The following is a 12786-nucleotide window of genomic DNA, read 5'->3' on the forward strand; positions in this document are numbered from 1 at the left end:
ATTAAGCTTGATGCCAGCAACTTCATGAGAGTTTAGGGATAACTCACTGTATTTTAATCCATATATTAATTATTGTTTAGCATATAGCAATAGCTCTGGGGATGGCATGGTTATCCACTGACTGACCTGCTTTGTTAGGCAGGGATAATAGCAATTGATGGAAGCCCCACCATCTGCCTTCCTGCTGAAGAATGGCTGTCCATTAAGGTGATGGACAAGATCCAGGTACCAAGTTCTCAGGAAAGCTTTGAGTGTAGAAATATTATTGATAAGATAAAAGTCTTAGCAAACCTTGTAAGCTTTGGTTGAACTATGTTACTACCAAAACGTATGAATTACTGGTATTAATTTTTACTTTTTAGGTCTTCTTGTGTTATGTAATGTCATGTGCTGTCTTTTGAAAGTTGGTTTTGTACATATGCAAATTTGTATTTATATGTTTTTTTAATTTATTTTATTTATTCATTTGTCTAATACACAAATACATAGGAAGAAAAATAGACATGTGATAATATAAAAGAGGGTGAAAGTGAACTTAGAGGAGAGGATATATGAAAGGAAGAGAATATGTAAGATAGGTGAAAGAAAGGAAAGACAATTGGACAGGGGACGAAAGGCACTCCAGTGCACTTATGTACGCCCCTTTTTAAAACTGTTCACTGGAGGGGAAACGTCTCTGTGCGTGTGTGTGCAGCCAGATGTTTCCAGCCCCAGAGGAAGCATCTGCGGTTCTGCATGGGGCGGGCGGGTGTCGGGTGTCGCAAGGAAGTGTTTATCTCTGCCGTTGGAGGCGGGAGGGGCAAGAATGAGGGACAGCACCAATGGGAATTCTTCCTTCCCCAGCGTCCTCGGTCTCCGGGCAGAATCTCCCTTAACTTCACCCACTGGAGGAGAGAGTTCCGCCCTGAGAAGAAGCCCCAGTTGGTTCTTCGGGCCAAGATCCCCCCTCCCACTTTCCTTGCTTCTCTCTCTCCTCCTTCAGGTGAAGCCACAGAGGACTCTGCTCAGAAGCCGATGACGCTCAAGCAGGCCTCTCGTTCTTGCCCCTCCCACCTCCAGACGCTTCCTCGCGACACCCCTCCCACCCAATGCGGATTCTTTCTCTGGGGCTGGAAGCATCTGGCTGCACACACACACACACACACACACACACACAGAGAGAGAGAGAGAGACGCCCCCCCCGTTGAAATTTGCATAATCCAACCTAAAACAAAAGGTTCCTTTTTATTATTTTTATTATCATGGCATAAAATAGAAAATAAAAATAAAGAAACGAGAAAAAGGGGGAAGAAGGGGGAGAAAAAGTGTGGAATAAAGATGAAAAGAAAGAGAAAGGGAAGGAAATAGAAGGGGGAGGAAAGGAAAAGAAAGGAAAAGGGAAAGGAAAGGAAAGATAGAAGGAGGAGAGAATATGCAAAAAAGAAAGGGAAAGGAAAGAAGATGGAGGAAGGACAGAAAGGGAAAGGAGTGGGATGGAAGGGAAGGGCTGAAAAACCAAATCTCAGGATCTCCCGGATCCCTTTAGCTCAGGCAGTGGGATTCCCCGCCAGTTTCCCCTCTGCGCAAAGCGAAGGGGTCGCGGAGAGGCTGCCCAGCCCAGAATGAGGCTCCAGGCGACGCCTGGCCAGAGAAACGCCGGAGGGGCCGAGAAAGGCCGCCTACCACCAGCCAGGCCCGTTGTGCGAGGAAGCCCGGAACCCCCCATGGCTCTTTCGGAAGGGGTGGAGAGGAGGCGGCCGCTCAGCCTCAGAGACGGAGGCGCTGCGTTTGGGGGGGGGGAAGCATTTGCCTGCAATTTTGGAAGACGGAGGGCCCAGAAAAGCGGAAGGACCAATGGGAACCCTCCTTTCTCTAACGTCATCGGTCTCCCTCGTCTTCACCCGAGGGAGGCGAGTTCAGGGGCAGAGAGAGAAGCTGAAGAAGACAGGATCTTCAGGGAGGGGGGAGGGAGGGGGGACAATTTCAGTCTTGGGGGGCCGCAGCTCAAGGGGCAGTCATGGCAGCCCTGGAGGGGAGGGTGGACTTCCTTCTCCCCCCCCCCATCCATCCATCCATCATGCAGGGGGGCTGGCTGCAGCGGGGTCCGTTTCCCAGAAAAGATTTCTGCCGCAGGCAGAGGTGCTGCGCTGGAGAAGAGGGGAGAGACGCCTCACAGCCAGGGCAGACTTGTGGGGGTCACAGAAACCCCTCCGACCCAAAGGGAAACTACGGAAAGCCCTCGGCTGAATCAGGAAGAGGTGGAGAGGATCTGCAGGGATCTAATCCTGCCGGATCCTCTCCCCAGATCATCCCCCCCCCACTTCCCGGGGGAATCCTCCGCTGGGCTCTCTCGGGAAAGTCAATTTTCTTCCCCCAAACACGCGTGTCTCTCGCTCGGAACGTCTGGACGAAGCAGCCCCTTTAGATTACCCACCCCTCGACCCCGATTGTGTCGGAATCTCCCTCTTTCTTTCTGTGGGTCAGGATCCCGTTTTCCTCGCCAAGCAGCCTCTCTTTCAGCAGAGAAAAATAGAGAAAGAGACATTTTGGAGGGGGGGGGATGACATATAAGAGTGCAGACATATTGTGGACTCTGATGAGTTTTCTCCCAAGGAATTTGCATATTTGGGCTATGAAACAGGAAGCACCCCTAAAACAAAGGCTCTTCTTTTATTATTTTTATGAAGGTTAACCGGGTACAAAATAGTAAATGAAGGTAGCCAAAGTGATCCACGGGATCTTGAGACAGATTATTTTCCGGGGGGGGGGACCCTCAGGAGGGGAGGGGCGAGGCAGGGCCGGGTCAGGGAAGGGAGGCCAGAAGGAGGGGCCAGGGCCAGGCAATTCAGCTGGTTCAGATGAACACATCAACAGAGTTGGAAGGGACCTTGAAGGTCACCTAGACCAACCCTCCACCCAAGCAATCTTCTCCTGCCATTCACAAACAAGACAAGCTTGGAAGAGGAACAGAGAAAATGCTTTAGGCATAAATTGTAGTGGAAAATTAAACGGCCTGAAAACTGCTATACTGTATTATTTCTCTGCTTGAAAGAAAAAAAACACAGTGGAAATTTCATTACAAACTTTATTTTTTAAATTTACTTTATTTTTATTTTGATGCGATGTACAGAAAGAAATAATAATAATCCCCAATTGAAATCCCAAACAGCTGTTCTGCTGAACACTTTCTGCAAAGGAGGTTTTATCAGGAATTATATAAAAATGAAAAACTTAAAAAAAAATTATAAGAGGGATGAAAATTTCCCTTCCAAGCTGAGAACCGACCAAACCTGGCATTTCTCATAATTCTGGAATTCTCATGGAAAGGATCAGAGAACCAGGTTGGTACTTGGTTCCAACAGCTTCATCCTGACCTCTTTTTCTACTCATTCTCTCTCACAAACACTTTTAGCTGCTAATAAGTGCCCACATTATTATCTATAAGCGTTCACTTTCAGTAGCTGTTGCTGAACAGCTAAATTCCTCTGAAGTTTACAAATATTTCTTTAGCAACATTTATTGAAAGAGGATGGAGCTGCAAGAATACCCATTGGTCAACAATTTCCAACTTTGAAACACATAGATATGGTTTTCTTTGACTCTTGCATATTATCGAAAAGGAAATCAAATAAAAGTCATGTTAACAATTTTTCCAATATCACAATGGTGTTTTATATCATGTTTTTACATTTGTTCTGGCTGTGAGATGTTCCTTTGTGTTCAGGTCTGGCCTCAGAAGGATAATGTAGCACTTGGGGATGAAGATGCAGCCCAGCAGACCAGCACTGGAGGTCAGGATGGAAAACACCTGAACAGCCACCATATATTTCCCTTTGGTGCTCAGGTAGGTGGGCACAAAAGTCACCCAGACACTGCAGAAGACCAGCATGCTGAAGGTGATCAGCTTGGCTTCGTTGAAGGCCCCAGGCAGATTCCTGGCCAGGAAAGCCACTGTGAAGCAGATGGCAGCCAGGAAGCCCATGTAGCTGAGGGTGACGTAGAACATGACAACAACCCCTTCATTGCATTGCAGGATGATCTCTCCATGCTGGGAGTGGAGGTCAGAGTCAGGGAAGGGGGCAGAAACTCCCAGCCAGATGGAGCAGATGATAATTTGGACAGCAGAAGAAGAGAGGATGATGGAGTTGGCCAAGCTCTTTCCCAACCATCTGTTCATTTGGTTTCCTGGTTTTGTGGCCAGAAAAGCCAGCACCACTGTGATGGTTTTGGCCAAGAGAGAAGAAACAGCAACTGAGAAGATGATGCTGAAAACTGTCTGTCGGAGAAGGCAGGTGGCTTTCCTTGGTTGACCAATGAAGAGTGAAGAAGACAAGAAGCAAAGCAGGAGGGAGACCAGGAGAATGTAGGAGAGGTCCCGGTTATTGGCTTTGACAATGGGGGTTTCTCGATATTTAATGAAGATGATTAAAACAAGGTCTGTGATTAAGAACAACAGTAGGGCAAAAGAGACGAGAATGATGCCCAGAAATTCTTCATAAGACAGGAAGGTTATAACTTTGGGGATACATTGGACTCTGTGCTCATTTGGATATTTATCATCTGGACACTTGGTGCATTCTTTAGTATCTAAAAAATAAAAAGCAATATTTCTTCTATATATATATTTACATTACAAGAAATATCTTTTTTGGACAACACCTAATTCCAGGAACATTTTCCAAGAAGTATTTCTAAACGATTCCATTCAAAGGAGCTAAGAAGGATATTTTTTAAAATGTAGCTAGATATGTGAAGTTGAGGGGAGTCATAGGATGTTAATTATTTCCTGTGTAATATGTAGAATCTTCATGGGAACCTATTTTATTAGAGGTTAATAAAGAATCATATCATGTTTTCAGGCAAAACCATGGCAGTTAATATATGGGACTTTGAGGATGCCTTCAGTATCCTATAGAGCCGTGGTGGCGCAGCAGGTAGAGTGCTGTACTGAAGGCCACTGAAGCTGACTTGTAGATCTGAAGGTCAGCGGTTCAAATCTCATCACCGGCTCAAGGTTGACTCAGCCTTCCATCCTTCCGAGGTGGGTAAAATGAGGACCCAGATTGTGGGGGCAATATGCTGGCTCTGTTAAAAAGTGCTATTGCTAACATGTTGCAAGCCGCCCTGAGTCTAAGGAGAAGGGCAGCATTAAAAATTGAATTAATAATAATAATAATAATAATAATAATAATAATAATAATAATAACAACAACAACAACAACAACATCTGGAAGCAATATGGAATTAAAGAGAAACTTCCTAACACTGGGAACAATTAACCAGTGGAACAGCTGGCCTCCAGAGGTTTTGGGTTCTTCAATGTTGGAGGTTTTAAAGAAGAGACTGGAGGGTCACTTGTCTGAAATGGTATCGGTCCTTGATGGCAAACTATGGCACAGGTGGCAGAGATGGCAGGCAGATCACTGCCAGCTGATCTTCTGATTTCCAGTGCACATGTCAGTCTTTGCAGGCACTGGAGCACTAGGAAACAGCCTGAAAATGCGTGGAAAATGATCCAGAAAAGAGCCAAAAAAAGAGAGTTTTCAGATGATTTTTCTGGACCAAAAATGACCTGAAAACCAGCCAGAAATTTCTGGCTGGATTTCTGGTGCTCCATCACTTTCACCTGCATGCACATGTATGTATGTTCTGGTTTGGGCACTCAATGCTGAAAAGGTTCGCTGGTATAGGTCCTGCTTTTTGAGCAGGGGGCTGGACTAGAAGACCTCCAAGGTCCCTTCCAGCTCTATTTTGATTGATTAATATGACTGGTAGAGTATATGTGTAATGAGTTCCCCCATTACTATTCATAACACCACATTATGGACCTTCTCAGTGATCCTCAAGGGGAGTGAATTGCCAGGTCTTTCAGAAGGTGGACCTGAAAGATTTCATCAAGTTTCAGAGATCTCAGATGTTCCTAGAAAGGTAAACTTAGCAGCAGAAAACTAAAAAGCAGAAAAGATATTTCCTCTGCTGTTAGTAAAGCTTGCCCAGTTTGCCACCCGCTCCTCCTGTCTCTTCCCAGCCCTCCTTCAAAGTATTTTTGATTTACTTCCTTTTAGATAAGAAACTTGCAACTTAAAAATATAAAAACAGGTTTGCTCCAATCTGCCTTTTAACTTGCACTTTCATGAAAAGGTTCTGGATGGATCCAGTTCCACAAAGCCTCCCATTTCCCTCAGTGTCACCCACCTTCCTGAGTGGAGAAGGTCCCCTTCGGACAAGGAACGCAGTCGTAGCAGCAAACTGGCTCTCCTTCTCGAGCCCTCTTGACAAATCCCGGATGACAACTTTCCACACATTTGGACTCAGGCAGAGACTGAGCAGAAAAAAGAGAATGTGTTAGGAAATATGTTAGGACTCTCCATCCATGTAAAACAGAAGTAGAAATGGATGGAGACAATTAGCCTCTGGTCTTCACTGAGGTAAACATGAAATCTCTGACTACTTCTAAACAGATGCAGGAGGTATATCAACAGGCAGATTCTTCATTTAATTCCTCCCTTTTGCTTTTGAAATTTAACATTACAATAAAGTACTTTTCTATTTTAAAAAGTCTGATGGGATGGAATTGCAGATAAGAGATTTAAGTATGATAATATATTCATATTATAATTGTGAATAAAGTTTACTATAAAAGATTTAGGAAACTTTTATTTCATTTAGTTTTTTTTAATGTAGAATAAAACTGATGAAGAAAGAAACCTCTGATCTGTAAGATCTTGAAAGATTTCCATAAAACATGGCAAAGCTACTCCACTTAGGTCCTGTTTGTTGAAGAACTTCCATTAGATGACACTAACTGGCATGGAAGGCCAACCACCATGGAGACTCTAGGCATTTCCCACCTGAAATGGGACCTCAGGCTTTGGAAAAGAGAGGAAAGACAGCAAAATGTCTCCCACCTTATTGAGCAACTTTAGCCGTGAAAGAGCATCTTGGTTGAAAGAAAGTCTCTGCCTTATAAAAGTCGCCAGATTCCTTCTCCTGGGATCCTCCTTGGGGAGAACCAAGTAGTAGCCAATGCCCAGATCTGCTTTTATCTCTCCATTTTGGTCCAAGTACAGTTCACAGTCTGAAATATTCCAATGTTCATTCTTCTCCAGAAAGGAATGAAACTAGAATGGGAACATCCAGGAATTTGAAATACAGAAAACATTGTTTATTATGCCACATTCAGTCTTTCTTCTACAACTGTCTAATCTCCAAATATGGTTAAGTACTACTGCCATTATCTTTTGTCATATACTGACAAAATATAGAGAAAATATAATTGACACAATTGGTCAATTATAGGGAACATTCTAGAGCAGATGAGAAATAAAATGAATAGAGAGGGAAAAAAGATGATTCATAACTCTTTAGAAACCACAGGTAGATTCCCAGAAAACATGGGGGTTTATCAAGAAGAATGGTGTTAGGCTAATCTCCCTGGTTATCCTGATGGAAAACACCTCCAGATCACTGTTACCTCTAAGGTGCGTGGCCACACGGCCAAAAACAACCCAGCATGCACCCTTTTCAGGGCCGCACAAGGAGCTGGGGGTTGGGGGCGGGGAGTGACGAAAGTGCGGAGGTCGGCGCTGTGGCCGCCCCCACCCCCAACGCCTCCTGCCCACTCGCGCCCCTGGCTTCTCGATGCTGCCGCCCGCCTGCCCAATCCGGCCCTCTCTCCGGCTTTCTCCTCCTCTGCCTCCTGCCTTGGGGCACGGCTCTTCCTGCAGCAGTGGCTGCAGTGATGGCGGCGATGGTGGTGCGCGCTCAGAGAAAACCTTCCCACAGCAGAGGCCGGCGAAGGTTCTTTGGAATGTGCACGCTCCCCATCCCCCTACCAGCCCGCCTGGAACATTCAAAATAAGAAAAACCTTTGCCAGCCTCAGCCGAGAAGAAAGGAAGAGAGAGAAAGAGAGAACAAGAGAGAGAGAGCAACAGACAGAGCAAGATAGTGAGAAAGAGAGAGAGAAAGGGGGGAGAGAAAGAGAGATAGCAAGAGAAAGAGTCTGCGGAGAGGAGCAGCATACAAATCTAATAAATAATAATAATAATGAGAGAGAACAAGAGAGAGAAAGCATGAGAGAGAGAAAGAAACAAGAGAGAAAGAGTGGGAGAGAAAGGAAGAGAGAGAGAGAAAACAAGAGAGAGAAAGCAACAAACAGAGCAAGATAGAAAGGAGAGGGAGAGAGAAAGTGAGAAAAAGAGAGAGAGAGCAAGAGAGGGGAGAGAGTGAGAGAGAGAGAAGAGAGAGAGAAAGAAAGTAAGAGAGAGAGAGAAAGAAAGAGAGAGGAGAGAGGAAGGAAGAGAGAGAGTGAATGAGAGAGAGGAAGAAAGCAAGAGAGAGAACAGTGGAAGGAAAAGAGAGAAAGAGAAATGATAGAAAAAAGGGGAGAAAAAAAGAGAAATGAGAAAATGATTGAGGCAGAGAATGACAGGAAAGAGAAACAGAGAGAGAAATGACTGTTGGTTTAAAGCATATGGTAAAAAGCACCAAATAATAACAGAGAAAAAAACCCAGCCCTCACCTGTTTTTGGAAATGGTTCAAGAGTTCACACACATATACAAGGGAGAAAGAGGGAGAAATGAGAAACAAATGAGACAGAAAAGGAGGAGAGACAGGAGAGAGACCCAGAAATGAGAACAGTGGTAGAAATTTGAGGAGGGATGATTGATTATTAAATATAGATTGACTATGCAATATTGGTAAAAGATATATTTAGCTGTTGTTTAATATTAAGATGAATTAATTTAAAAATTGGATTAGAATTTTAGAACTAAATAGAATTACATAGGTAAAATTAATGGAAGATACATATGATAAATCAGGGGTTTCTGATATGTACTGTATGATTTCATGAGTTTGCATTATGAATTTAAAATATACAGTACTTGGAAATGTAGAAGATTGATGAAAATTAATAATAGTAAATACTAAGTTCCTGAAAATTAATTGAGCTTGGAAATATTGAATGGAATTATAGAAAAGTGTAATTTATGGAAATATATTAATTGATGCATTGGTGTTCAGGTAGATTTTCATAGTATTACTAGATTACTATAATAATATGATAAATATTTAAGAAATGAAGATTTTAAAGCATTTATTCATCCCTAAAGTCATTCACAGATACCATTACACTTCCTAAATACCATATTTTTGGAGTATGAGACACACTTCCTCCCCCCCAAAAAACAGGGTGGAAATGTTGGTGCATCTTATACACTGAATACAGCCATTTTTGGCCTCCATTTGAAAACAGGTGGGCAGAGGGTTTGGGAGGTCTGCAAAGTGATCCTGGGGGCTGAGGGAGGGCAAAACTTTTTTTTTCTTATTTACCTCTTTGAAATCTTGGTGTGTCTTATGCACAGGTGCAACTTATAGTCCCACACTGGAAGTTCTAAAGATGTTGGATAACCATTTGTCTGAAGTGGTGTACGGTTTCCTGCCTAGGCAGGGGGTTGGACTAGAAGACCTCTAAGGTCCTTTCCAACTCTGTTATTCTATGTTCTAATACAGGGATCCTCAAACTATGGCCCGTGGTCTGGATATGGCCCACCAATGCAAAGTATCCCATGCACGGAGTAGTGGAATTAAACCTCCACCCTTGCCCCCCCCTCACCATTGGCCTTATCTTCCCACCAGCATTGAGCTGCCCTTCTGATGACACAGCTGCTGCTGATAGGTGAGTTGGGGAGGGGCTGCTTTAAAAAGTAGCCCTTTAAAAATGGGTGGGTGGGTGGGGGACATGTCTCCATGTCTCCTAGCTTTTTCAAAATCAGCTGAAGTTGGCTAACACTCATTCAAGTGCAACCGCAGTGTAAGGCCTGGAGGAGAATTCACCCACTGCTTTGGTTCTTGCCTTATATAAAGTACATCCACCAAATTGGTTGCTGGACAATTTTGGTAGCTTTCCTGTGTGTGGATACATATGCACAGGTCTGGCAAGAAGCAAATCAGTTTGAATTCTCTTTCCGGCTTAAAATCCCAAATAACTAAAAGGAGGGGGCTGGTCTCCCCTCCCTCCCCTGGCCCCCTCCCCTGCTGTCAGGCACTCACAGCTCTGCAAAGCCAGAAGCCTTTGGCTGGAACCAAAGGGGAAGGACCCACATGGGCCCCTAGAGAGGAGAAGGGAGGGGCCTTGATTGACAGCTTCTCTCACGACTTCTGTGCTCTATGATCAGGAGTTTTTTTTGAAGGAAATCCTGTTTCTTTCTTTCTTTTTTTTAATGGCCTATTTTGATGAGCCTGAAGCTGCTGTTGTAATGAAGTTAGGCAAGTGGCAAGAAAGTTTGTGCTCTTTTTCCCTGAGTATGTGTGTGTGTCTTATTAAGTAAATGGATTCCTCGGGGTGAGCAAGGACAGTTCATTAAAACATTTGAGGACCCCCGTTCTAGTATTCAACTGGGGGACAATATATGTGTATGTGGTTTTGTCTGTTTTTAATGCACAATTTAAAAAAAATGTTTCATCTAATTTTTGTCTTTGTAATAGTTCAATTTTTTAAGCTTGCTTTTTACCTTTTTTGAATGAGATAAAATTTAGTGAGCAGAATATCAAGTGTGCAAAAAAAATATTTATGATTTCCACTGAGAGAAGGGTGCAGGAGTAAAAGGCAGTAGAAAAACATCTGGTTTTTTAATAAGTCTGTGGAACCCCACGGCCAACCCGGCTCCCTCCTCGAGTAGCAAAGGCAGGGTTTGTGACATGCAGCTGGGAGGCAGGTACGTGAGAAACAAGCCCACCTGAACCCCTAAGTCCAACTTCACCAGAAGGGACTCGCAACCCGCAATCTCTGGAGCAACGAGTCTACGCAGGCAAAGGCTCTCCCTGGCTATAATAGCCACTCCTCCCCCCCTTCCCTGGGGTCGAGGCTGATGCCATATCTGAAACCCGGCTGTGCAGATTTCAGAGAGAGGAACTCCTCCCTCTGGGCCCAGCCAGGTTTCAGTCACACATACCAGGTCGGCCTCCTCCTCCAGCACCAAATCCCGGATGAGGAGAGCTTTATTTACCACCAACCTGGCATTGAGTAGCAGCAGCCTGAGCCCAGGGCCAGAATTACACTCACCACCAGTACCCAGGATTGGGTTCACAGAGCCGGAACAAGGGATCGTTATTAAGCAGCGATCCCTTGTTCCCCTGGAATGGCTAGCTATGTGGCCCCCACCATATCTGCCTCTCCCCAGAAAGATCGGGATATTCCAACCCTCCACCACCCCAGACATTGGTGCCCCCTCCCCTCCCGCCTCTCCAGTGTCAGGTAGGCTAATTAAATCATTCATACCATTCTCATTTGTTTCATCCATACCAAAATCCCACCCAGCCCACCCATAACAGTCACTCATTTCATACATATTCTCACAATCACTCCAATAATCCATCTAATTTAAATCCCCACTCCAATAAATTAGTTAAAATGTTAATAACTAAAAACACTATATAAAATCTTATTAATAATTTATATAAACATCAAATTAGCCTAAAACTAAAATACCAAATTAAACTAAGTTACTCTTAAAGTCTTAAAAGAATAACATATTAATTATCAAAAATGGGTAAATTTATTGTGTTGGTATGGCAGTCCCCTCAATTTCTCAACTCCTTACACACCCTGTTATAACAGGAAAAAGAAAGGAATGGGAGGAAAGGAAAGGGAGAGAAGGAAGGGAGGGAGGGGAGGGAGGAAGGATGAGGGCGGTTGGATGGGTGAGTGGGCCGTGAAAAAAAGAGAGAGTGGGGAGAAAGAAAGAAAAAGAAACAAAGGAGAGGAAGGAAGGAGGGAGGAAAAGCAAGGGAGGAAGGAAAGAAGGAAGGAAGCAAGGAAAGGAGGAAAAGGAGGGTAGGAAGGAAGGAGGGAGGGGGGAAGAAGGTTGGGTGGGATGTGAAAAAAAGAGAGAGCAGGGAGAAAGAAAGAAAAAGAAACAAAAGAGAAAAGAAGGAGGGAGGGAAGGGAAGGGAGGAAGGAAAGATGGAAGGAAGCAAGGGAGGGAGGAAGAGGGAGGGAGGGCAGGAGGAAGAAGGTTGGATGGGTGAGATGTGAAAAACAGGAGCAGGGATAAAGAAAGAAAAAGAAACAAAGGGGAGGAGGGAGGGAGCGAAGGGAGGAAGGAAAGAAGGGAGGGAGGAACAGGAAGGAAGCAAGGAAGAGAGGAAGAGGGAGGGAGGGAGGAAGAAGGTTGGGTGGGTGGGATATGAAAAAGAGAGAGCTGGGAGAAAGAAACAAAGAAAAAGAAACAAAAGAGAGGAGGGAGGGAAGGATAGAAGGGAAGGGAAGAAGGAAAGAAGGAAGGAAGAAAAGGAGGAAGAGGGAAGGAAGGAAGTAAGGAGAGAGAGAGGGAAGGGAGGAAGGAAAGAAGAAGAAAGTGAGGAAGGGAAGAAGAGGAAGGGAAGGAAGGAGGGATGGAGGGAGGGAGAAAGAAGGTTGGATGGATGGGATGTGAAAAAAAGAAATAGAAAAAGGGAAGGAGGGAGGAGGAGAAAGAAAGAAAAAAGGAAGAAAGAAAAAAGGAAGAAAGAAAGAGAGAGATTGAGGGAGGCTGGGAGGAGAAGAAAGGAAGGAAGGTTGGGAGGGAGGAAAATAAAAAATGAAAGAAAGAAAGAAAGAAAGAGAAATAGGGGGAGAAAGAAAGATAATAGAAGAAAGGAAGAGATGGAGGGAGGGAGGAGAAGGAAGGAAGGAAGGAGGAGGAAGGTTGGGTGGGTGGGTGGGATGTGAAAAAATAGAGCTGCAAGAAAGAAAGAAAAAGAAACAAAAGGGAGGATGGAAGGAAGGGGAGGGAGGGAAGGAGGAGGGAAGGAAGGGAGGAAG

General features: G+C 44.4%; 1 protein-coding gene across 1 annotated transcript in view; it reads right to left on the reverse strand.

Moving 5' to 3' along the window:
- Nucleotides 1-3655: 3655 nt before the first annotated feature.
- The window catches only part of LOC139155192 (vomeronasal type-2 receptor 26-like), a 123983-nt gene continuing 114852 nt past the window's right edge, over nucleotides 3656-12786 (reverse strand). Inside the window, exons 4-6 of the mRNA XM_070730280.1 lie at nucleotides 6888-7100; nucleotides 6175-6301; nucleotides 3656-4566 (exon numbers count right to left, since the gene is read on the reverse strand). Coding sequence (XP_070586381.1) covers nucleotides 3656-4566; nucleotides 6175-6301; nucleotides 6888-7100 — 1251 coding nt within the window. The remainder of the gene's footprint in view (nucleotides 4567-6174; nucleotides 6302-6887; nucleotides 7101-12786) is intronic.

Source organism: Erythrolamprus reginae, assembly GCF_031021105.1.
Source record: "Erythrolamprus reginae isolate rEryReg1 chromosome 13 unlocalized genomic scaffold, rEryReg1.hap1 SUPER_13_unloc_6, whole genome shotgun sequence".
NCBI lineage: Eukaryota > Metazoa > Chordata > Lepidosauria > Squamata > Dipsadidae > Erythrolamprus > Erythrolamprus reginae.